Raw genomic sequence first — 24333 nt, 5'->3', positions numbered from 1 at the left:
CGCCGAAACGATCATCAGTCACTTTTCCTCGCAAAACTGCGCCGGGAAAGCGTTAAATCACGACAGCAGACAGCGAAAAAATAAACGGAAAAACATTCTTCCTTGGATCATCACGTGATTGACAAAATCATGCCAACCCCTCACCGCCTACCGTCCCGCCAAACAAACTGCCAAACTGGGTAAGTGATCCTAAGTTCTGGGCCAACAAGAGGTTGTCAAGCTCTCAGTTTTCTCCGAACCAGATCGAATTCGAACCGGACTATCGCTCCATCTATCGGCCGTCTTGAGATTGTTCATCGGTGCGCAGTTCCAATCGTGCCGCTCCAAGATGGCTGTCAACCTCGGAGCTGTCGCCCAGTTACTGGAGGCGAGCTTAGATCCAAAGCAAAACAAGCAAGGTATGTCACGAGCCTTTTGACTGGGTCTCGTACGCCCATCGCTGACGCTGTCTGTGACAGCCGAGCTGGCTCTTCGCCAGGAAGAGAAGAAGCCGGGCTTCTCGTTATCATTGTTACAGATCACGGCGTCTCCCGATTACCCCTACACCACCCGCCTGGCCAGCGCATTGTGCTTCAAGAACCTCATCAAGCGGAATTGGACAGATGAAGATGGAAATTACAAGCTTCCCCAGGATGAGGTAGTTACGATCAAACGTGAACTGATCAATTTGATGATCTCGATGCCGGCGGGCATTCAGACGCAGCTGGGTGACGCGGTCAGTGTCATTGCCGACAGTGATTTCTGGCAACGGTGGGACACGTTGGTAGATGTACGTTGAATTCTTCATTCAGAACTAGCTGGATGACTGATAGTGGACAGGATCTTGTTGCTCGACTGGATCCGCAAAACCCGTCCGTGAATAACGGTGTTCTCTCAGTTGCGCACTCGATCTTTAAGCGATGGCGGCCGCTGTTTCGATCTGATGAACTGTATACAGAAATCAACCATGTGTTGTCGAAGTTTGGGAACCCATACTTGGCCCTGTTTGAGGTGAGTATTCTGATGTGCTGGTCCAATGTCGACCATCCAGCTAACAAAAGTTAGAGTTTGGATGCCTTCATCAAAGCAAACGAGTCCAACAAGGACCAGCTCATCCAGGGGTACACACAACTCAACTTGATGATCAAGTTGATGTACGACCTAGCTTGTCACGATCTCCCGCCAGTGTTTGAAGACCACCTCTCAACCCTTGCGAACATTCTCCACAAGTACCTTCTTTACGACAACCCACTGCTCCAAACGGATGATGATAGTGAGACTAGTCTGCTGGAATATGTGCGAGCCGGGATTTTTGAAGTGTTGACACTATTCGTGCAAATGTACCTGGATGTGTTTGGGCCGCACGTCGGGCAATTTGTGGGAAGCTCCTGGAACCTGTTGACGAGCATCGGTCAGGAGACGAAGTACGATATTCTAGTCAGCAAAGCCCTCCACTTCCTCACTTCGACGACGAGCGCTCCAGAACATGCTGCCTTGTTCCAGGACGAAGCCACACTTAGTCAGGTTATTGAGAAGGTCATCCTGCCCAATGTTACTCTGCGAGAGTCCGACGAGGAATTGTTCGAAGACGAGCCCATTGAATTCATTCGGCGCGACCTCGAGGGTTCCGATACTGAGACAAGACGGCGAGCAGCCACCGACTTCCTGCGCCAGTTGGCGTCGAAATTCGAGGCGTCAGTCACAAAGGTCGTTTCGAATTACGCAAACCACTACCTCGCTGAATACGCTAAGAACCCTGGATCCAACTGGAAATCCAAGGATACAGCAACGTATTTATTCTCTGCCATTGCCGCGAAAGGTCAGGCCACAGCGAGCCACGGCGTCACGACGGTCAACCCCCAAGTGAACATTGCCGAATTCTTCCAGAACAACCTCGCGGCAGATCTGGTCACGGAGGGCGACATCCATCCGATCCTGAAAGTGGATGCCATCAAGTACCTCTACCTCTTCAGAAGCATTATCACAAAGGATCAATGGCAAGAAGTCTTCCCCCTGCTGGTCCGACACTTGGGTTTCTCCAATTACGTTGTGTACAGCTATGCGTCGATTGCCGTTGAACGTGTTCTCACTCTGACCAGCGGCGATGGGCAGCCAGTTATCGCACCTAGCGCGATCCAGCCACTGGCCAAAGAGCTGTTGGAGCATTTGTTCCAGCTGATTGAAAAGGACCCGTCGCCGCCCAAAGTGCAAGAGAACGAATTCTTGATGCGATGCGTGATGCGCGTTTTAATCGTCATCAAGGAAGGAATTGTTCCTCATACGGACAGCGTACTGCAGCATCTGATCAAGATCACGAAACTTATCAGCCAAAACCCCAGTAACCCTCGGTTTTATTACTACCACTTCGAGGCAATGGGTGCCTTCATTCGGTATGTCCAACGAATTGCCCGAATTATTCTAGTTGCTAACGTCTCACAGTTTTGCGGCCCCCGCGGACCCAGCCAAGCTCGAGCAGGCCTTCTACAGTCCATTTGCAGAGATCCTCCAGGCTGATGTGCAAGGTAAGCTAGCTAACTACGTTGCCTGTTTCAGATGCTGACATTCTTCAGAATTCATGCCCTACGTCTTCCAGCTGTTTGCGGCTTTGCTCGAAGCTAATCCCTCGGCCACACTGCCGGAGTATTACCAAAGCCTCATTGCTCCTATACTCATGCCGGTGATGTGGGAGTCGCGAGGCAATATTCCCGCCTTGGTCCGCCTACTGTCGTCCATCATTCCTCGGGGCGCTCAGGTTATCCTCCAGAACGGCCAGGTGGAGCCCATTCTCGGTATCTTCCAGAAGTTGTTGTCAACGAAGGCCAACGAAAGTCATGGTTTCGACTTGCTGGAGAGCGTAGTTGCGAATTTCCCACCGTAAGCTCTCACCATCCCGTGAACAATACTGGCATTGCAGCTGACTCTAATGGTTAATGGACGACAGGACCGTCTTGGAGCAATATTTCGTTCAGATCATGCAAATCATCCTGACCCGTCTGCAAAACTCGAAAACCGAAAACTTGCAGCTCCGGTTTGTCCGGTTCTATCACTTTATCTCCGCACATGACGAGAAAGGCTACAGTGCGGACTTTTTCATTAACGTTACGGACAAGGTCCAGGCGGAGTATGTCGCCCAAAACTATCCCCCATGAATCATCCAAAAAGCTAATTACTGCAGCCTCTTCACACCCATTTACCTCAATATCATCCTCCCTGACTCTCAAAAGTTAGCCAAACCACTGGATCGGAAGACCGCGGTGGTTTCTTTTGCGAAGACACTCGCAAACTCCGAAGCCTTTGCGAACCGATACAAGAAGGGATGGGCCTACACTTGCGAGGCGCTGCTGAAGCTGCTTGAGCTTCCGCCCCTCCCGGCGGCTCGGGACGACATCATTCTAGACTACGACGTGGATGAGCTGGCGTTTGGCGTCGGGTTCACTCCGCTGAACACTGTCCGGCCACGTCCTCGGGATCCCTGGCCCGAGACCGGGGCGGATCTCAAGGGATGGGTCGGCAAGTATCTGAAGGAGGCTGACTCGAAGCATGGCGGACGAATCAGCGGGTTTGTGCAGGAACGACTTTCGGACGAGGCAAAGAAGGTTCTCGCCAGCTACATGACATGATGAAGGTCTCGGCTAGGAGTGTACTGATGATTTTATGCGTTCGGTAATGTCGACTTCAACATAATGGTAGAAAAAAAAAAGTTTCATTCTATGGTATATCTTCTCAACCATTACTATACACATCAGGACGCTATGTACAGATCCGGTTCCTGCCAGAGACATAGATTACCTGGATTCAAAATGACCTCACAGTAAGTATCAATTTGAAGCCTTCAGCTCCCGAGAGCCATTTTGACGATCCTCCCCCGCTTCTTCCACTTCTTCCTCCGGCGCTTCCCCCTCTTCCCCCTCTTTCTCCTCCTGCTCTTGCTGCTGCTGTTCCTCTAAGGCCTTCTGCTTTTTTTCCTCCAGAGCACGATACTTCCTACGCGCCTTCTTCGCCCTGCTGGCTTTTCTCTTCCTCTCCAACTCCCTCTTGATCGCTGCGCGTGACTGATCCCCTTTCTCCAACTCCTCTACTTTCTCCGCAAGGATCTCCATTGCAATCTTCTTATTCTGAGAGCGCGACCGCGTCGCTTGGGATTTAACTACGATACCCGTGGGTTTATGTTTGAGTTGGACAGCGGAGTTGGTTTTATTCTGTATTCGTAACATATTAGCTTCCACTCCAAAACGGGGGCAGAAGAGAAAGGCGTACGATTTTCTGCCCGCCGGGCCCCGAGCCCTTGATGTAGGAGACCTCAATATCCTTCTCGTCGAGTTTCGGTCGCGGCGGTAATTGCTTTGCGGCGAGTGGTAGGGAAGTTGAGAATAGGCGGTGGTGTTGCTGCCGCGGCGGCCGGAGCGCAGCAATTCCGCAACATGTCGGAGGCGTTGGGAATGCCCTCTTCAACAATCGACGTAATATTAATGAGCAGAGAGTCATGGTGAATGAAGGGGTTCTAAGCTCGATTCACCAAAAGTCATATGCTGTGAAGATTGTGCATTCCGTAGTCTACTCGACTAGCAAATCGAGTGAGGAGAGGCGCATTGTCGCCATATAGATATGAGTGCGGATTCGATGCACCGGTGCCGCAGAATTCTTATTTCGCTAATGTTATTCTTCGTTCAGGTTGTCGCACTTGTACACGAAAGCGAATAGCGATGTCTCGGTGCGCGTTGCTTGCTTTGAGAAGCGGTTGATCGGTGTCCCGGTATGGTAGTAATTGATTCAGAGGCTAATAGGCAGACTGGGTAGATTTTACTTGGGAGTGTGGCAGCTTGGGTGCAATTTGTGTCATGAGGCTCTCTTATTTGACACTCAATTGTGGCCCAAGTTCGAAACTTTGAATCACAGAAGATGCCTAACTAGTTACACTCCCAAAACCATACTTACTATTGACCGCGCGCGCGTAAACTCTAGTTCCTCCATAACAATGTCCTTTTATCTTCTAATCAGCTTCTTACTTGTCCAGTATCTAGGTAGTTGGTAGGTATATGTCGAGGATTACATTCAGTAGATTGGCGAAGTTAGGCCCGAAACGATCAACTTAGGGTACTCTGTACTCGAGGACAGCTTAATAGTACCTTTGGTCGGTTCAGCGTGAACTACCATCGGCTATAGGATAAGTGGATGAAGATGGAGGCGAGCCGGTTTTGAACTGCAGCCGTACCTGTTCGAGGAGTTGGCAGCTTGAATGACAGAAATGTTGGTCAAGAGACGTACGAAGGGAAGCCGTAATGAAAACACTTCTAAAGTACGAATATGATTGAAGGTTTGAAGGTGCTGCTGAGGTACATGGATTTGGGAATTCCCGCCCACCGCTCCAATCCTATGTACCACGCAAGTTGATGTTCGAAGGACAACGAGTAGTAGAGTAGTGCTCGATCCTGACAGGGCCGAGGTCTCCAAGTGATGGCCGTATCGCGCCTTTTCTGCGGCGTTCGCCTACACGGTGAGGGTGTCAGAACAGATGCAGTGATCAACAACGCTATGAGCTATTTCCGGAATGATGGCGACATGGCTGGAAGCATGCTCAACCGGTAAAGAATAGTACTAACCTATCTTCTTCCCTGGCCACAATACTGGAGGCTCTCCTCGCACGTCCAGTGCCATTCGGCCGACTGTGCTATTGTTCAGCAACGCAATGAAGTTGACTATAGATCTTGAAACGATGAGAGATCAGTCTAGACGGGCAGCAGAATAGGGAGAATCCGTCATGTCAGCCAGTTCGATTGGTACTATGTTGTTCTGGACTCGACCAAATGATGTGCAAGAGGGAACGGATATCTTGTGTTGCTGGCCGTCGTCGATTGATAGAGACGGACACAGCCATTTATTATTTGAGCGCGTGGAATCCATACTCACAAAACAGAAATTCGATCAACAGATTTCCGCTTATGGCTTTCTCTCCGAAATCGTCCTGGCAGGGCGGTCATTACTCAGTTGTGAACAGCAAGGTGGTCATCGCTTTCGTATCCCTACCGCGCTCTTCGGCAGGAACCTGAATTCGAACGTGTCCGCAAGATTGGTGGCTTCTCCGGTCTGTGTCTGTGTGACTTGGACGCGGCTGAGAACGTGCTGGTCGCACTTCGGATTGACTTGGACAAGCAACGACCAGACGTGTGGCAGACCAAGTCCATGGAGGAGGACGACGAGACGGCTGCTCGCGAAGAAAACTTTCACTTTCACTCTGCCGATGCCGGCAAACTCGCCCTTGAAACCTTGCCATGAGGCTGGCTTCACCAGTTAAACAGACGGCCACAAAACTGTAACCCAGTTCTTCTCAGAAAGGCACTAGGTGCCGAACAATATGCTTCTTTCAGAATCAAGAGAAGGGGAGGTGTTTCTCGGAGAAACGCGAAGAACTCTATACATTGAAACCTTGGTTCAATGCAGCAGACAGCAACTCCTCTTCTTGCTTATGATATCCCGCATATTATTCCCAATTGAGGAGAAAGTACTATGAGTGGATGGACGAGCTCTTCATGTATTTCGATCAATTCGATAAGTACTCTGGGCCAAAGAATCAATATCTCGTCAATGTCTCGTCATGCTACATTGCAACGAACGGCCTTGCAAACGGAACGTCAATGTCCGGGACAAAGTTTGGATTGAAAAACCAGAGCTGGATGCCATCACGGCTGGCAAAACAAAGAACTTCAGGCCCGCCGATTAGTTGTAGTACGTCTTCGTCCGTATCGAACTCAGGTTGACGGCTTTGTTTGTGCAAATACTCGTAAGTTCTGACCTCCCGAATATCCAACCGGTACGGGAGCATGCGTCTGGTGCCGTTGGCGGTATTGCAGATATCGAGACATTTGAGAGCGTCGTTCCAATAGCAGGTCATGTAGGGGGTGACGTGCTCGTACGAGTAATCTGCAACTGGGAGGGTGTAGTCAACCAACCGGTAGCTGAGCTTTTCCTTCGCATGATCATACATGAGGTCCACCATCGTGAGCTCATCGTTCATTCGGGAAGTCAGCCTCGACAACGTCTGGTGGCCAAAGGTGCGATGACTGGGCCTCCAATTCCACCACATCGGTCGGAACCTTATCGCTTCCGGTATGAGTGATAGGTGAAAATGTTTACTGTTAAGAAGCTGCCCCGTCAACGTCCACTTGGACTGGTGCACCTCCGGTGGATGTTTGTCCCAGTCTATCTGGACTGTCACGAACTCGTTCTCATCCGCGTCCACATGCCACAACAACACTTCAGCCTCACCTTCGCGGAAGCTGCCTATTGCGTGGATTTGATCCGCGCTCAAATCCCAAATGTGGATGGGTTGAAGTGGATCTGACTCAGAGGAGGAGCTGAAAAGGATCACTTTGTCTCTCTCGACATCAATCTTCCGAATGGCAAAAGGAAACTCTCTTTGTTGTTTCTTTCTTGGATGAGTGCATATCCCATACTGTCACATATCTGCAGCGCTCCCGTTATGTTAGACGCCGATAGCAAGAATAAAAAAAAAAAAAAACTACCATACTTATTGTACCACGCCAAAACGAGATAGCGATCGGACACAAAGTGTTGCCAGAATGCATGAATCGCTGATACTTGTTCGTCGGACCATCTCGAAGTCTCTGCAGTCTCAAGATTATACACATGAACGCTAGATCCCCACGTGTCATAGCTCAACTGTCGAGTGTTGTAAACAACGGGCTTAAACCCTGGCCCTGACAGTGACCAGGGAATGAACCACTTCTTAAGTGGCCGAAAACACTGCAAGCCATGCTCCCAACGAAAATATGTCATCGCGTCGTCGATCGCTACACCCTTGTTCTCCAGACCCAGGAATTCAAGTGTCCGGCTCAAAGTCCGTCGAATGACCGCTTCACACGAGAATATCGTGCGCCATTGCTTCGAGACCTAGGACGATAGTACCCCTGTGAGGACTTCCATAACGTCTTCCATCCAGAATCGACGAGCGGCAAATCAATGCGAGTACTACTTACTCTTTGGCTTCGAACAATATCTGCTGTATCTAGATACTCCAGAACCTGAAGGAGAAGATCGAGAGGCAATGAGCTGACCAAATCAGTCTCGCCAGATCCGACCCGCGCGTGAGCGTGTCGTCGCAGTGGAGGTAGAACTGTCGATGGATTCATTTGTGTTTAGAGCAGGGAACTCTCAACACTGAATGAAGAACATGTACATGTGTGACAAAGAGTGTTCCACATGGATGATCCGAGGGAAAGAGATTGCCAAATTTCAACTTCGTCGAAACGGTTGTCAATTCCGAGTCAGATTGCCGAATTACGAGTTGGGTTTACACCACTGACATATCAACTTTGCAGGCTTAACGGCTCACCCGCACTGCGTTGTGCATAAGCCGTGGAGTTAAATTTCAATGCAGCCCAATTCAGATTCAACTCCGCTATTTGTGCTTGACTTTGCGTCCTTCTCGAAAGTATCGAATGAATTCATCTAGTTACGAGAGCCGGCGGGGGATAAGTCTCATCTAACAGTAGGATGTTTACAACAAAGTTAATAGCCAACAAGCCCAAAGAGCAGCTCCGTCCTGGTCCAGTATGCGTGCGCCGCTTCTTGGATCGAGCCAATGATCCCATCCCCAGTTTCAACATCGCCTTGCAGTTTTTCGACGAAGCCGCCCAAAAAATCCGTCTGCTGGTCATCATCAGCACTGGGAAGAGAAAATGCGTTCCGGAAATAGAATGCATCGAACAGCAGCTGGATTCTCCAGTCGCGGGCATGGGTGGCGTCCGCAGACTCTCCGGGATTTCTTGCTGTTTGATCATCCTTTGAAATGCCGGACGCAGCGTCATTGCTCGCGTTGCTGTCTAGCGCCTGACTTCGAGGACCTTCAAGTTTGTCGAGCGCAGATACCAGGCACTCAGCCACGCGTTTATTGAGTGTTTGTTTCAGAACCCGCGTAGCAGAATGATTCCACAAATCCGGACCACAGGACTCCATAGCTTCAGAAAGTCGAAGGAGAAATTGAAAAGTCGACGGCAACGGCTGGGTGGGGAGCAACGGGTCGCCAGCCCAAAGGGTGCGGCCGGGGACGGGGGCCGTTGTGGATGTAGGACCTTTGAGCATCGTTTCTGGCGACGCTTGACTCAAAGTTGTCCTAACAAGTGTCTCATGCAGGCTGGGGATCAAGCGGTCTGCAAAGCTAAAGTCTTCATCACCTTGCAGGACATTAGATGGTAGGTCGCGTCGAAGATCTCGAATCAATCGTAGGAAAAACGCAGCCTTTCCGCGTTCATTTGCAGAACCGAACGACTGAAGGCTGCTTTCGAGAGACGATTGAAGCTCTTCGAAGGCCTGCTTGATCGCTGCCTTGATTGTTTCAGTGAGGAGACGGGGATCGTCTTCCACAAGTAGGCCTATCATGTTGGTGTCGTCCTCGTCTTCGTCGCTTGCAAAGTCATCATCCCACTTTGTGTGCCGTAGCTGCTCAACAAGTGTTTGAGAACGCTCAATTGTCGATCGCCAAGAGCGATACAGCTGCAACACATTGGCCAACTTTGCGTCTTGGCCGAGAAGAGTGTCCATTACTGACTGCTTGAATTCCGCAGCTCCGTCGGAGTAATCCATCGATGGAAGCGACCGATCCCAAAGGGATTTCACGGAGCCATCGTCGCGATCATCCCACTGCTCAATTACCGAGCTAACCTCGGCACCAATCAATTCTAATTGCTTCGCTTGTTGCTGTAGGATCCGTATCAACTGCGTATTGAAAACGTCTCTGAGGCCCTCGAGTACACTCAAGGACGAGTGCGTCGGTGTCGCACTCGCTTCTGCCAGCCACATGTCCACAGTCCTCTTCCGCAATGAAATGAGCTCCGCAACGCCTGCTTGGTTTTCTAGCGGGGCACGACAGGCATCTACGAACTGGCCGAAGGCCTGCCTCGACCAACTTTTGATTATCTTCTCCGCTTCTGCTTTGGAAACCTCGTTTAGCTTGATCCACGGTGTGAAATGCCTCACGCTGCTGGCAACCCATCGCTCGAAAACGTCGATATCGAGCTCGCTCACGCCTCGAATATCGCCGTCATGAAGAAGCGGACGGGATTGCAAACTACCAAGAGCGTCCAGAAACCGGCGAGAGAAGAGAGCTTTGCTGTTTTGTAGAGTCCGAATATAGAGATTCAGAGCCTTTGGTATGACCTTGCTAGCCGAGCTGCCCTGCTTGAGCTGTCTCAGGATCTGTGCCTGGCGGACCTGATGAAAATGGCGAATGACGTCCATAGAAGACATGTTGCTGATCAGACAGTACGCCGAGAGACAATCAATGATCTCTGGTCCGGTCAATGTGGGCGAGCCCAGCTTTCGATCAATGCGTCGGAGGGTGGTCTTTCGCAGTGACACGAGCTGTGACCGCAACGAGTCTACGAAGGGCGGAGCATCCTCGCGTTCTGATAGAGTTTTGTGCAGGAGCCTTGATATGACCAGTAATTTAGACGTCAGAAGCAGCGACTCGTGTCTCCGGAGCAGTCGCGAGATGGTCGATGTACACCGATGGAGGAGCGTCAATTGAGCGACTAGGGACCTATCTGTCCCCTGACCGGGCTCGGTTGTATCTCGCTCAAGCTTGTTGACTTGATGCGACTTCTTGTCAATTATATCGGCGTTGCAGTTTCGACCAATGGTGCTTAGAGTGCTTTCAACCTCCTGGATCTGCCTGTTCATGTTGACAATGGTTTCCGCCGTTGACAGGAACTCACGATATCGCGCACTAACAACCAGCCACTGCAGTCAGCATTGCAATCCCCCACCAAACCAATTGAGACATACCCGACCAGCGACCGAAGCTTCTCTTTGTTGCTGGCGATATCGCGACGGAGCTCCTGCTCCACGCGGCGCACCGTGGAGATCGGGTACTGGAAGGCATCTTTCCAAGTATTCAGGCTCTGGATATCTGGCGAATCTGACGCCATGATATTGCCTCTGGAGCGACTCTAGGAACTCGGCTTGCTTGGGATTGCGACGGGGGTGTCCAGAGACGCTGATGGAGGTGTGCAGTCGAGCTTACCTCTCGTTGGAAACGACAACAAGCTAACCAAAGTGGGAAACTCACGCTAGTCGCTAGTAATTTTCACTGTTTTTTTGATTGTAACTACTCCGTACTCCGTACCTCTGAAGTAGCCTAACTAGGTAATGGTCAAGAGGTTGAGCTCCCTTCAAAGCTCTCCCAATCGCACTTCTCTCGAGCGTGAGAGGTACCTGGTTCTCTCAGAGAAGTTGTAGTCGATCCTTGCTCTTTCCTCCGTGACGAAGAGGCGTTTGGCCATGATCCTGGACCAACGGAACTGAAAATTCTCACGGTCGGATGATCGCCAGGATCTCCCGGCCAGTTTAGAGCTAAAAGTCGCCGGTGAAAGTTCAGGAATAAACTCGGACCGACCAACGATCAAGAAACTCCCAAGTCCGCAAGGTAGCATTCTCCCTCTCCCTTTGATCCCTGTGCCGAATTGTTTGGAGATCTCCTCCCCCCCGAGGTTCTTGCTGTGGCTGGTTTTGCCTTCACCTTTCTGTTTTCGGTCCTATAGGTATCGGTTGTCGGTGCCTGGAAACAAAGGTGTACCTAAAAAGGCTCCGTGGCTCTCGGAGTCCGTTCCCGTCGTCCGTCACTAGCGGGGCATTTATTTTCCTGAGCAAAGGATTCCGCAAACAAGTCTAAACACGCCCGCCTGTCTTCACAGGCGGTGTCATTTTTCGGACTGTTGTCTGTGCTTTGGAGTCTGACTCAATTGATTGTATTGAGTTTATGTGGCGTCCACCGCCTGTTTCCAGCCTCGAATCTTCGACGTGGCTTTAAAACCGGCAGACCCTGGTAGAACGACTACATTGCATTGTTGGTGTTCGGCCTTCTGGATGAAACTGAAATTGATCTAGTTGAGCTGACCCTTGCTTTACTGTCACAGTGAATCACCATGCACGTCGGCAGCAAGCTGCTCGAGGAGCAATCGTCCGGCCGACCGGGCATCTCCTTCGAATTCTTCCCTCCCAAGACTGCGCAGGGTGTGCAGAACCTCTACGACCGCATGGACCGCATGCACGATTTGGGCCCAGCGTTCATCGATATCACTTGGGGTGCCGGTGGTCGTCGAGCGGAGCTGACCTGTGAAATGGTGAAGATTGCCCAAACGGTCTTCGGTTTGGAGACAGTCATGCATCTCACATGCACCGACATGCCACGGGAGAAAGTGGACGCGGCCTTGGAGGCGGCCTACAACGCTGGCTGTACCAACATCCTCGCCCTCCGCGGCGATCCACCCCGTGAACGGGAGACTTGGGAGGCGACCGAGGGTGGGTTTCGGTATGCCAAAGACCTGGTCAAATACATTCGCGAGAAGTACGGCAATCATTTCGACATCGGCGTCGGAGGCTATCCTGAGGGAGCAGACGACAATCCGGATGTCGATCAGCTGATCGACCATTTGAAGGAAAAGGTCGATGCAGGTAGTTCGTTTGTAATAACTCAGATGTTTTACGATGTTGACAACTTCTTGGAATGGGTGCGTAAGTGCCGGGCCAAGGGCATTACGGTGCCAATCGTCCCTGGCATCATGCCCATTTCGACGTACTCCGCATTCATCCGCCGGTCGAACTGGACAAAAACCCGCATTCCACCCGACTGGCTGGAGGCCTTGGAGCCCGTCAAGAATGATGACGCACAGGTGCGCGAGATCGGGACCAAGCTTGTAGCGGACATGTGCCGACGACTGCTTGCCTCTGGTGAAGTTCATCACTTGCATTTGTAAGCTCCGATGAGTCAGTCTGGGGGATGGACAACGCTAACCAAGCCAGCTACACGATGAACCTGGCCCAGGCGACGCGGAAGGTTTTGGAAGAGCTCAAGATGGTTCCGTCTCCAGAGGCGCCTCTCCACAAACCTCTACCATGGCGCCAGTCGCTCGGTTTGCGACGACGGACAGAAGACGTGCGACCCATCTTCTGGCGTAACCGTCATCAATCCTACATCGCGCGAACACAGGATTGGGACGAGTATCCGAACGGGCGTTGGACGGATTCCCGGTCACCAGCGTTCGGCGAACTAGACACCTACGGGGTGGGTCTGAAGGGAACCAACAAGCAGAATATAGAGTTGTGGGGTGAGCCCAAGACGCTTCGGCAGCTATCAGAGATTTTCATCCGATATCTCGAAGGGAAGTTGGACCGACTTCCCTGGAGCGACACCCCCATTACTGCAGAAGCAGACGTGATCAAGTCAGAGCTGATCGATTTGAACCGACGCGGTTTCCTGACCATCAACTCTCAGCCGGCTGTGAATGGGGCGAAGTCGACACACCCTGTCTACGGCTGGGGACCGCAGAATGGCTATGTGTATCAAAAGGCATACTTGGAGCTTCTAGTGCCGCCTAATCTCATCGATGAAGTGATCAACCGGATTGAAAAGAATCCCGATCTCACCTACTACTGCGTCAGCAAGAACACCGAGCTCCGGTCCAGGTCGAACGAGGGCCCGAATGCGGTAACTTGGGGTATTTTTGCCTCCAGGGAAATCATCCAGCCAACGATCGTGGAGAGCGTGAGCTTCATGGCCTGGAAGGACGAGGCATACTTCCTCGGCGACGAATGGGCCAAGTGCCATGCCGCGGACAGTCCCAGCCGGAGACTGATACAAAAGGTAATGGACGAATGGTATTTGATCAACATTGGTAAGTGCTCCACTGGTCACATGTTGAAATTCCGGATTCTAACAGAAGTTCAGTAAATAACGATTTCCATAAAACGCACGACATCTTCGACCTTTTTGATGGCCTCGAGGTCGACAATCTCGATGCCGAAGTGCCTGACGCCAAGGCTGATGGCGAGACCACAAATGGAGCAAATCAACCTGCTCCTGCGGAGAACTCCGCAGCAAACTAACTTCCCTTATCATTCCTTTTCGAAAAACATTCAACATCTCTTTACGAGCATTTTGGGGTTGGGAGGGGAAAAAACAATAGGAGGCCCCTGAACGGCGTTTACGGTTCAACAGTGAAAAGAGGGTCGGGTCTTTTCCCATATGATGATGAGTTATGACATGAACTTCAACAGTTTCACGACATTTAAGGCATTTGAGTTCTGCATGCATCTTCTTCTACGCGCTCTTGGAAGGTCTAAGAGCAGCTGTTCTCATGATTCTCTCTATTTGTTCATGTGTTTTGTTTTCTTGGAGAGATACCTCAACTCTTGCACTGATATTCGTTCTAGACTTGATCCAACATAAAAGTCCCTACCATCTATCTACCTAGAGAAATGATGAGATAATAGATGAGCCTACTTGACAAGCTTTGAATTCCTGGTTGAGGAACGATACAGTATGTTTCACTGTGGATCTCTGAATTCAGCTCGCATGATGCATAACTAATACAAAACGTGTGGGTGCGCCCTTTGAGCATGGGTACTACTTATTGATGGCCTCTGGTCGATAAGCTTGTGATTGCCTTGACAACACTACTATGTACACGAGTTTGGTGCACGGAATTATAAAGGTACTGTATATTGTCCAGTACCTAGGTCAGATTAGGTGCTTCGGCACCCCAATCCGCGCACATTTACCACATGACTACCGGGCCATCACGTTGTCAGGTCAGCAAGATTCCCTGTCCCGTTTGACTGCTGGTGGTGAGGTGTGCATGGATGCCCCGAAACCAAAGGGGGCATCACCACATCGAGTTTACTTCTGATGTTTTTGACTGCGTTCTTGAACTCCCTTTCAAGTTTACCTACGGTGGACTACTGGTTTCTCTGGGATTTTTTTATTTCGGCGACGCTTCCTTCCCTTTCAATGGTCTACTCGTACTCTGTTCTTGCCACGCTATGGTGAAAGGAAATGTATCAGCTCCGCCTTAACTTCGAGATAAAGGGCCGAAGAGAATGTCTCCATCTCCGAGTTAGGAGTCGTTTCTCTATTCCAAGTGAGGAAGATCAAGTTACAACGGAGTACTACGGTGCTGTTGGAGAGCACCTTCCTCACCTCGCCTCGGGCCCAGCTCTGACACCCACATTATAGATAGCCAGCTGAGAGGAGGGGAGAGGGAGTAGAGGGATGAGAGAAAGTGAGGCTTCCTGGAGAGATCCTGTTCCAAGGCGCCCCTCCTGTCAGACGATGCACGTTTATGGGTACGCTGGATGACTGACTGTGCCCATTATCTCGGGTCTATTGTCTCTATAATCTGTTGATGAACCAAGTTGCTTTCTTCTATTCTATTCCTTGCTGCTTATAGCATTCGCTGTTATGACTGATCGAGCGGGGAAGATGAACTGAAGTTGCCTCAGTTCCTCAGGCCCTCTGGGCTACCTAGTCTCTGCTAGGGACTAGCAGTGCTGATTATCAGCACCTCCACAGGAGGGCCCGAGCGAGAAGTTCAAAAGAAGAGGGTTTGTGTCAAGGATGTGTATGGCAAACACGTACTCGTACATATCAACTAAACCTGAATGCGCCCAACGTGGTGCAATGAGCGCTGTCCGGAGCTTCCAATTTCAGCGGGGTTGATAAAGCACCATGATTCCTCACAGAGAGAGAACTTCGTCAGTTCACCTTTCAGATCATTATTCTCTTCTGATCTGAGAAAATGGAAGCACCATGGCCAACACCAAGAACCTCAATATGACTATACGGATATCGACAGCGTTGAACAATGGTCCGAGTTCACTTATTAGCATATCACGCATCGTTACGGACCCCTCCTCCTGGAAGTGCAAATCGAGAGTGACCCAATGCCGAGCTCTCCTCCAAAACCGATCAACACCGAGCTCTCATTCGCAGTCCGTTTTAACTCGTATATTGTGGATCGATTACGCCGTGCGCTGAGAGCTGGTTTTCAACTTCTTGAACCTCAACTTGTCAGTCTTCATCTTACTCCTATCTCGGTCGATGTGGGGTGATGCAGCTCAGAGTTTCAACAAATTCCGACCTAACATCGCCCTTTACGAAGATGGGACTCCACGAGGCACCTGCCCAAATCGCTGCCCAGGGGACCTAAAGGTGTCGTGGAAATGGGTATCCGGCTGGAGAACTTTCGAAAAAGAAAGTTTTATTACACGGAATATTTACAGGCTCTGTCACAAGTCAACTTCTACATGATACAGCACAACGCACGGTACGGCTTCATCCTAACCGATGTTGAATTGGTTCCCATTAAGAGGCTCGACGCCTCTGGACGCACATACATGATGCATCAGAGGAGGTAGCGAATACATAGGCAACATAGGTAACATGCATCTCAGTGGTGTTGCTGTGAGAGATTAGGGTTCGGAGTGTTCAAGGTCCAGAGGGTTAGGGCTAGGGGTCTAGGACTGGTGGAAGCATTGCGACTATTGTGGAAAAATCACTCGATCAAGTAGCTGGGAGCCCTGAAAACAGTGGCTAAGGTGCGAACTGCGGTGAAGAGCTGCCGCGACTGCATGATTTCTTCCACGTCCTTCTACATTGCCGATCGAAGGGTCATAAACAGCAGAGGATACTCACCGACGCAGAAGAAGAGCTTACTTCACTTTGATCAATGAGCTATGTCAATTTAGTGAAGGTACGCGATTCACCCTCTTCCTGTAGCAACCATCCGAGAGAATATCGGCAGCAGCTGCCCGAGCCCAGTCGACTAAACCACCAAGCATTTGGGGAAGATAGGTCGAACGATCTGTGAAGCGGCACACCTAGTTGCAATCCAGATTTCGCGAAAGCTCGACGATCAACGAGCCTTGCATGAAGCCAGGGCAGTCACTCGCAAGTGGCTCCAGCTTGTTTGGAAGACAATCCAGAAATACGAGATGAGGCGAGATGGCATAAACGATTTCGACGTGACTAAATTTCAGTTCGGAATCACTGTATCTGTTAGAAATGTCTCAGAATTAGGCAATCAATCGAAGGAACCGGGCGGCCGGCGGAATTTAGGACTGTGGTGACTGCCATGGTCATCCGGGATCAATTGACTGATCGTCTGAGGCCGGGTATGCTTGTTGACAAACTCTTTCAGGTTCAAATGGCCAACAAGTATTCCGACAAACATACTGAGCCTTGGACGTGCGGTCAATATGTATCGGTTATTGATCCTTGACTGGCATGACGGTCACCACAGTTCTGGCTCTAGCCGGTCGCTGCGATTATTCTAATTACACTCAGTCACCCACGTCCTATTCTTGGAGTGTAAACCTTTCGGACGGCCACGCGTGTTTGACAGAACCGTGGCAGATGCAATGAGTCCCACCTGGAACCCAGATTCGTCGAAATGATAATGCCATCGTGACGGATCCCATATCCCTGAATCGACTTTCGAGCAAGTTGGAACCACTCGCGAATGGCCGCGATGGTGTTCACACAGCGAGCTGGTTGATAATCGGACCTCTGGGAAAGCTCGGGTGCAACCGTAAAGCCGTTAAACGACTTGTTCCACCCAATTTTCCCCAGCACCTTGCGGTGTTGGCTGGATGCCGGCAGAATGGTCCCAACAGGGGAGGTTGAGAGATCAGGGAGAACGGTATCTCTGCCTTGTAGATGAAGGGAAGATGGGGTTTTCGCTGCAGTGTATGTACTTCGTATGAGTAGGTTTTAAATTTGAGTGTTCTCCTGTGTCGAAGTTCGGGCCGAAATGTGTTCAAGACTCCGGGTTCGTGCATTGTTCCGGGTGATATATATAATGTTCCGCATGGTGTTGGATTCCGGGATGCCGCCGATATGGATGTATCCCCACTACACTACACTGTCATCCACCAGAATGCTGAACTTTTTTCACTGATTCGCGAAAGTTTTGTTGTCGCCAGAAAAATGCCCTCGACCGACCCCGAGCCTACTGCAGACGCTGGCGAGACCCCTCGCCAGCTTCCTTTCCCTCCGGTGACTCGCTCACACATACTTCACTGCTCTTATCACTACTGGCAACCTCTGTATGGACTTGTCTGGATATCAATCAATAAATTTCACTTCTAATGATCTGCTTATAGATACCGTGCAATAACCCCAAAGGCGCGCCTGATTCCTCTCTCTGACGCGTTTCTCTCCTACCTCCGATCGGACGGCATTGTCCTCCCTCCCGAGAACCACCGCGTGCCTCCCGCCGATGATAGTGGGATTGACACGTTCTCAGACGACGAAGCACATGAAGGAGTCGATCCGTCAACAGAATGGCAGGACATCCATCAGCAGATCAAGGATACGATTCGGGAACTCGGAGGAAAAGTCACTCCGAAACTGAACTGGAGCGCACCCAAGGACGCTACCTGGATTTCAGCAACAAACGACATGAAGTGCCGGACGCCCAACGACATTTATCTCCTGCTGAAGAGCAGTGATTTTGTAACGCATGATCTCGAGCACCCGTTTGATGACACCGTTCCGGACTCCGAGGTCGCTGTGGGCAGTTCATCAGAGAGCAAGCCGGACGTCGACACCAGCAAGGTGCCCTATCACTTGGTCCTTCGGAAGTATTTTAACCTCAATCCGTCTCTGGAATTTCGCTGCTTTGTTCGGAATCGATTCCTTTTGTGTATGTGCCAGCGCGACCTCAATCATTTCGACTTCCTTTTCCCCATGCGGGACAATCTCCGGGAGCGCATCCAGAAGTTTTTCGATGAGAAACTCAAAGACACATTCCCGGATCCGAACTTCGTCTTCGATGTGTATATCCCGCCGCCACATGACAGGGTGTGGCTGATCGATATCAATCCTTGGGCCGTGCGGACGGATCCACTGCTTTTCAGCTGGTTGGAGATACTGACGATGGAGGTGCCATCTGACCATGTAGAAGAGAATGTCGCGCGGCTGTCTCTAAATGACAATAATAAGTCGCCCGAGGACAAGGGCGAAGATAAAGACGAGTCCGTGGAAGTCGTTCCCTGGCAGCCTGAACTCCGTCTCGTCAAACGCGATGACCCAGAGGCGTATGCATTTTCGACACCGCAGTACTCGGCTCATAAGCTGCCGCGAGAAGTTGTGGACGCGTCGAAAATCGGGCCAAGTGCCATGAAAGAGTTCATGGAACAGTGGCAGGACATACTAAACAAGCAAAGACAGGAAGACACAGACTCTAGTGAAGATGAAGCATGAATTGGTGTTCGATGCTAGGAGAATCTGTCTAAATGTCTCAACCGTTCATCGACTGTGGATTATCCAGCGACTATGGCCAGATCACAGTTTATGCTTCTTCTGGCCCGTCGCGAGCTTGCGGAACTCCTCCTGCGGCGTGCCAGCCAGGAACCGCTCCAAACCCTCAAAAACCTCCGCCACGTTTTGCCTCTCGAGCACATCACGATCGGGCCGTCGGATCAACTCCTTCATATTCAGCAGACTACTCCGATTCAAATGGGGCCCGAACCGTTCCTCAATCTCCGCGAGAACGAGAGCAAGGAACCCATCTGAGTCATCTTCGCGGCCGGACGGCGGCCTGAAGACCTTGTTCACGAACCCCGTGGCTACCAGTTCCTCGCAGGAGATGCGCTTGCCCATGAGGAGCGCCTCATTGGCCTTGGAAATGCCAAGACGCTGGACAAACGATCGGGAGGCTCCGCCCTCGGTTACGAGCCCGACGGAGGCGAACGGTGTGAACAGGAATGTGTGCGGTGCGGCATAGATGAAGTCGGCAGAGGCAATCACGCCGGCGGTAAGACCGACTACGGGACCGTTCAGCGCAACGATCAGGATCTTCGAATGCGTATAGAACGCCCGGGTGAGGTCAAGATTGTTTATGACGAAGGAACGGGTGAAATCGCGTCGTTTGCTGGCGCTGAGTATGGGGTCGGAGGCACCGGTGACATCTGCGCCTCTACGTATGGAATATCAGCCGCTGTTGTAATTTTCAGAGCTAGGATGAATTGCACAGAGGGAGAAATAAACTAACGCAGAGAAATATCGGCCCTTGCCCGTAAGCACGGTGATGACGATATCATCGCGCTTATCGACTTCGCGGAGCCGCTCGCCAAGCTGATAGTAGTGGTCGCTGTTGAGAGCGTTCAACTTGGCGGGACGGTTAAGTGTGATGATAGCAATGTGACCTTTGTAGTTGACAGTGACGACGCTGTCCTGCGGCTCCATTGTGACTGAATGGATTCAGCATGGAATGTTGAAAGTTCCTGGAAGCTGCCCTGTGTCAGCTCCAGTACTCCAACTGATAGATAAACTACTGCCGCCGGTCAAGTTGCCGAGGTCCATTGAAGCGGGATCAGGGTGCTTAGTCATGAATGCGATTTCTTGGCGTCCTTGGTCTTCGCGCTAATGCACGCATTTTGCATTGTTTGATCCGTGTGGCATGTTTGCAGTGCCAACTGCCAAATGCTGCAACATCTGATCATTCAACGGTTCATGAATCAAACTGCAGTGACCATCGGCAAAGAAGAAAAGTGTAGCGATTCGATTGCACTCATTGCCAGTCGGACCGATTCGTTGACTTCAGAAAAAAGTCGATCCATTTGAGAGAAGCCGGGCGGAGTTCACATTCACCATGTCTTTCATCCTCCGCAAACTACAAGGTGCGAACCTTGAAGTCTTCAAGGTAATATATACCCCTTTCCTAGATCCAATCGTTCTCTCCATGATCGCAGACTAAGACTCTACTAGTTTGGCATGTATGTCCTCTTTCCTATCGGATGGATGTACTACTTTGGCACGAATCTCGAGGAACGGTTCTCGGTGCCCGGGTTCTGGCCAACCAAGGAACAGTCGCATAAGATTCCGGAATCGAAGGAGGAGATCGATAACGAGTTGGCAAGGATGCGGATGTTGAGCGAGCTTCGGAGAGAGAGGAAGAAGAGAGAAGAGGAGGAGCTGTTGCGGCAGCAGCAGCAAGGGTTACTATCCCAGGGTGGTACTGGTCAAGATTCGTCATGATGTTTGGATGTCATTGGATTGGGGGTTTTTCTCCTAGACGGGCTGTATTATTACTGTGCATAATTACCGGAGTCTCGGGTCCCTGGTGAGTTGTGGAATATCTTGGCTTGGATATCATGATCATCATCGATTTGTTTGTGGACATGTCTTGCATAGAGCTGAAGAAGACTCGCAAAAAATAACGACTCCTGTCATCGAACCGTCAGAGCCAGACAATGCCAATGCACATATGGTATCGAGCGCATAAACGGGTATGGTATCATCAAGAAAGAGATGCAATGAATCAGTTGCATCGAAACCTCAAGAATCAGTGTCGTCTTTCACTTGCATTGAATCCAGCAAAGTAATGAGAATTCCTCCAACGCCAACAAGCGCCTAGCTAAACTCAAATCAGAATGCATGCAGTGCAACCATGAACAAGCCAATCCTCGAACGGCCAAAAGAAAATAACGAAGAGCGTGTTCAGATACGTCATATCATCACCAGACTCGACAAGACTATGTCACAGCTCCCTCGCCAAGGTCGGCAAATCCGTAGCCGTCGACGTTTTTGTTGCTGTCTCGTACACAATCCGCAGAGCGCTTGTGGCGGTCTCCCCGCTGGAGGATAACATCGCGCTGGCGTTCGGGATGTGGTCCTTGAGATGCGATACGTCGGCGGTCAGGTAGTAATGGATATGTCCGTAAACTGCGGCGACATGATCGGGGAGGTAGATATACGCAGCTAGGCAGAAGAGCGTGAATAAGGACAGAACAAGCGAGTCTGCAATTACAACGTTCGAGTTAGCCGTTTGTGAATGCTTTTGTCGGCAAAGAGGAGTAGGACTCACTGAAGATGAATTTCTCGACTGGGGTCAACATGTAGAGTGCAAAGGTCACCTCATATTGGTAATTTTTCAGTCGCAACCACTGCACAAAGGAGGTGAAGATAGAGAATGTTGACGAGGCTGCAGGAACGCTTGTACGAGACATGGTTGCTTGATTTTGGAGTCTGGTGGTGACCTGAGTATGAGTACTCTGAACCACAGCTCCAGGAAACAGCATGTACCGGCGGGAGGGACAAACCGAACCTGTCGACACACTCTCTCTGCTCGACACCCTGTATCAACTGCTCAAGATAGCACTTCAAGGCACTGAATCACTCAGAGAAGAAGCGGATGGGCAATAAAGAGTTCTAGTCCTGCCGATCTGCAGCTCGTTGTCCACTTGTCCCGCATTTGGGCGCGGCGTCACCCCGGCTCAAGCGGTCAATTGATGGCACAGGAAGGTTAGTCTGGAAATACCAGAATGATCTCTTCGATTAACTAAATTGAGATTGTTCTCGAGTCCACAAATCATCAAAGAGCGAAATGATTTTGGAGCGACAGTGCAAATGTTGAAACATGGCTGATACTGGAGGGGTCTCTTGTACTTGTTCGTGGCCTGGAGCACGTGCAAAATTGGATCGGATTCAACAGGAGAGGGAGACCAAGCTGTGCCTGAGGCAACAATCAATCACCTATGGTACTTTTCCATGAACTCTCCTGCATCCGGCTCCTTCTCTTCAATTTCACTTCAACGACTTCGGCCTGGTTGATTCCTTATTGTTTGGCATTGACAATTGCTTTCCGTTCCCTGTCTGAAGAATTGCTGAAGACGAAGCACCGCTAAGCCCAGAATAGGGACTTTGTTTGCTTATCAAATACGAGGAGCAACCATCAATCCATTGAAGCGACTCAAGTTCGTTCAACAACTATCTCGAGTTGTCAAGATGCCCGAGAACCCTGACCGTGCACGAGTGGTGCGATAATGAAAGGACTACCAGAACAGCAAGTGTAATAACAGTCGACACAGTCTATCAGATGCATCATCTTGAACCAAGTTGATATGCATGCGCCTCCTCCAACCGTAGTACTATTCATGCCATTGCACCCATCCATCTGGCTGGTTTCAACTTGAAGGCCCATCATTTCAGCCAAACAAGAATGCCGAATGCCTTCCAAAAGGCGGGGAATCTCCGGATCAGTGGGCTGTACGGATCGAAGGAGCCCTGATCGTCAAGCCGCAACGCTCAGGTTGGACGTGGGAGCAGGTGGGGGAAGTCGGCAACATGTCCTACGACATGGCAACGATGGCCATTTGATTCTGCCTTAAAGTACATATTATAAATGTAGTGCACGCTAAGGACTTTATTCTAATCCCCGCAGAGTACTCAACTTGCTTGCATCGATAGAGCAGAAAGTGAACAATCACAATGGCCCTCAACGATCCAGACACTCTCAAGGCTTGGAAACCACAGGAACTGTTCCAGCCGCTGCACAACTCTATCCCTCCGGAGCTGTTACCCCGGTTTGATCCGGTCTACGTGGAATATTATAACAAGTACAACCTGGGACGCTTGCATACGCATGAGGTGCCCATCGAGGAGTACCGGAAGAATCCAGACAAATACAACATCGCGTACGGCCGCGCCGTGAGTCCTGATATCTATCGCATCTCAGAACAGAAATGCCCCGTCGAAGGAGGGGAGATCACGGTGCGCATCTTTGAGCCTGCACCGGTGAGAAATCCCGATGGTTTGCTGAAGCAGAGGGGCGCATATATCAACTTCCACGGCGGGGGTTGGGTCTTTGGCGACTTGACCAAGGATCATGACTTTTGCAAGCGCATCGTCGATGCGCTGCAAGGTGACCTTGTTGCATTTGATGTGGATTATCGATTGGCTCCCGAGCACCGATACCCTATCCCAGTCAACGACTGCTGGGCTGCCTTCAACTGGGTAAGTTTGCGCCATTCCATAACATTGATGGTGCCGCTGGCTAACCCTGCCCTAGGTTCGCAATGAGAAGGCAAAGGAATTCAACATTGATACCGACAGATTGGCAGTGGGAGGAGTCTCGGCAGGAGGGCATCTTGCCGCCGTGGTTGCTCTGCTCTGCCGGGACAATAACATCCCGCTCGCTTTCCAATCCCTCGTCGTGCCGGCCTGCGACCTTTTGGACGCATTTACGCCGGGTGGGGAGTTCAACCGCGAGGGTTGCCGGTACGATTCCTACCGAGAGATGGAATTCACGCCGGCCTTGCCGATGGCCCGAATGAGATTCTTCCATAACCACTTCCTGGGAGTGCCCCGTCCTGCGGAATATGAGAATGTCAGTGTCCGATCCTTCATAATTCATGCACTTGCGTTCTAACACCGAGCCAGGACTGGAAGATCTCCCCGATTCGCGCTCCCAGCCATGCCAATCTCGCCCCTGCATACGTGTTTATCGCAGAGCTGGATCCTCTGCGCGATGAAGGCGTTGCGTATGCTGCGAAGCTGAAAGAAGCCGGCAACGAGGTTACTCTCATTCAATACCCCGGAGTGCCTCATGCATTCACGCATTTGGATGGTATCCTCGAGGCGGGCATGAAATATCAACATGAGGTTATTGCGGCACTGAAGAAGTACATCCGAAAATAACTAGGCAGATTGGACAAATTCTCTTATTGATACAATTCAATACATCACATTACGAAGGTTCCCATAGCTTATGTCGTGTT

At 50.7% G+C, this 24333-nt stretch overlaps 12 protein-coding genes across 12 annotated transcripts; 6 read left to right on the top strand and 6 right to left on the bottom strand.

Annotated features, from left to right (window-relative positions):
* Window positions 1-328: 328 nt before the first annotated feature.
* On the top strand, window positions 329-3599 carry VTN31DRAFT_5776 (uncharacterized protein; the record flags this gene model as incomplete). Its single annotated transcript, XM_069406312.1, has 8 exons — window positions 329-398; window positions 459-769; window positions 820-990; window positions 1045-2369; window positions 2419-2501; window positions 2550-2853; window positions 2921-3100; window positions 3155-3599. The coding sequence occupies 8 exons, from the start codon at window positions 329-331 to the stop codon at window positions 3597-3599; spliced, it is 2889 nt and encodes a 962-aa protein (XP_069259933.1).
* Window positions 3600-3797: 198 nt separating this feature from the next.
* VTN31DRAFT_5775 (uncharacterized protein) lies at window positions 3798-4464 on the bottom strand (the record flags this gene model as incomplete). Its single annotated transcript, XM_069406311.1, has 2 exons — window positions 3798-4178; window positions 4237-4464. 2 exons carry the CDS (start codon window positions 4462-4464, stop codon window positions 3798-3800), a joined length of 609 nt encoding a protein of 202 aa, XP_069259932.1.
* Window positions 4465-5737: 1273 nt separating this feature from the next.
* On the top strand, window positions 5738-6271 carry VTN31DRAFT_5774 (uncharacterized protein; the record flags this gene model as incomplete). Its single annotated transcript, XM_069406310.1, has 1 exon — window positions 5738-6271. The coding sequence occupies one exon, from the start codon at window positions 5738-5740 to the stop codon at window positions 6269-6271; it is 534 nt and encodes a 177-aa protein (XP_069259931.1).
* Window positions 6272-6574: 303 nt separating this feature from the next.
* VTN31DRAFT_5773 (uncharacterized protein) lies at window positions 6575-7060 on the bottom strand (the record flags this gene model as incomplete). The annotated part of the gene is made up of 1 exon (XM_069406309.1): window positions 6575-7060. The coding sequence occupies one exon, from the start codon at window positions 7058-7060 to the stop codon at window positions 6575-6577; it is 486 nt and encodes a 161-aa protein (XP_069259930.1).
* A 301-nt stretch (window positions 7061-7361) lies between these two features.
* On the bottom strand, window positions 7362-7773 carry VTN31DRAFT_5772 (uncharacterized protein; the record flags this gene model as incomplete). Its single annotated transcript, XM_069406308.1, has 2 exons — window positions 7362-7440; window positions 7505-7773. The coding sequence occupies 2 exons, from the start codon at window positions 7771-7773 to the stop codon at window positions 7362-7364; spliced, it is 348 nt and encodes a 115-aa protein (XP_069259929.1).
* Window positions 7774-8505: 732 nt separating this feature from the next.
* Window positions 8506-10922, bottom strand: VTN31DRAFT_5771 (uncharacterized protein; the record flags this gene model as incomplete). The annotated part of the gene is made up of 2 exons (XM_069406307.1): window positions 8506-10720; window positions 10780-10922. The coding sequence occupies 2 exons, from the start codon at window positions 10920-10922 to the stop codon at window positions 8506-8508; spliced, it is 2358 nt and encodes a 785-aa protein (XP_069259928.1).
* A 996-nt stretch (window positions 10923-11918) lies between these two features.
* Window positions 11919-13878, top strand: VTN31DRAFT_5770 (uncharacterized protein; the record flags this gene model as incomplete). Its single annotated transcript, XM_069406306.1, has 3 exons — window positions 11919-12745; window positions 12796-13667; window positions 13721-13878. The coding sequence occupies 3 exons, from the start codon at window positions 11919-11921 to the stop codon at window positions 13876-13878; spliced, it is 1857 nt and encodes a 618-aa protein (XP_069259927.1).
* Window positions 13879-17758: 3880 nt separating this feature from the next.
* Window positions 17759-19036, top strand: VTN31DRAFT_5769 (uncharacterized protein; the record flags this gene model as incomplete). Its single annotated transcript, XM_069406304.1, has 2 exons — window positions 17759-17877; window positions 17935-19036. 2 exons carry the CDS (start codon window positions 17759-17761, stop codon window positions 19034-19036), a joined length of 1221 nt encoding a protein of 406 aa, XP_069259926.1.
* An 81-nt stretch (window positions 19037-19117) lies between these two features.
* VTN31DRAFT_5768 (uncharacterized protein) lies at window positions 19118-20020 on the bottom strand (the record flags this gene model as incomplete). The annotated part of the gene is made up of 2 exons (XM_069406303.1): window positions 19118-19751; window positions 19827-20020. The coding sequence occupies 2 exons, from the start codon at window positions 20018-20020 to the stop codon at window positions 19118-19120; spliced, it is 828 nt and encodes a 275-aa protein (XP_069259925.1).
* Window positions 20021-20426: 406 nt separating this feature from the next.
* VTN31DRAFT_5767 (uncharacterized protein) lies at window positions 20427-20812 on the top strand (the record flags this gene model as incomplete). Its single annotated transcript, XM_069406302.1, has 2 exons — window positions 20427-20477; window positions 20543-20812. 2 exons carry the CDS (start codon window positions 20427-20429, stop codon window positions 20810-20812), a joined length of 321 nt encoding a protein of 106 aa, XP_069259924.1.
* Window positions 20813-21314: 502 nt separating this feature from the next.
* Window positions 21315-21783, bottom strand: VTN31DRAFT_5766 (uncharacterized protein; the record flags this gene model as incomplete). Its single annotated transcript, XM_069406301.1, has 2 exons — window positions 21315-21574; window positions 21642-21783. 2 exons carry the CDS (start codon window positions 21781-21783, stop codon window positions 21315-21317), a joined length of 402 nt encoding a protein of 133 aa, XP_069259923.1.
* A 1261-nt stretch (window positions 21784-23044) lies between these two features.
* On the top strand, window positions 23045-24253 carry VTN31DRAFT_5765 (uncharacterized protein; the record flags this gene model as incomplete). Its single annotated transcript, XM_069406300.1, has 3 exons — window positions 23045-23569; window positions 23625-23942; window positions 23996-24253. The coding sequence occupies 3 exons, from the start codon at window positions 23045-23047 to the stop codon at window positions 24251-24253; spliced, it is 1101 nt and encodes a 366-aa protein (XP_069259922.1).
* Between the last annotated feature and the right edge of the window lie 80 nt (window positions 24254-24333).

This window comes from Thermomyces dupontii, assembly GCF_041956625.1.
Source record: "Thermomyces dupontii strain NRRL 2155 unplaced genomic scaffold VTN31scaffold_5, whole genome shotgun sequence".
Taxonomy (NCBI): domain Eukaryota; kingdom Fungi; phylum Ascomycota; class Eurotiomycetes; order Eurotiales; family Trichocomaceae; genus Thermomyces; species Thermomyces dupontii.
The sequence above is the reverse complement of the archived record's forward strand: the minus strand, read 5'-3'. Positions and strand labels throughout refer to the sequence as shown.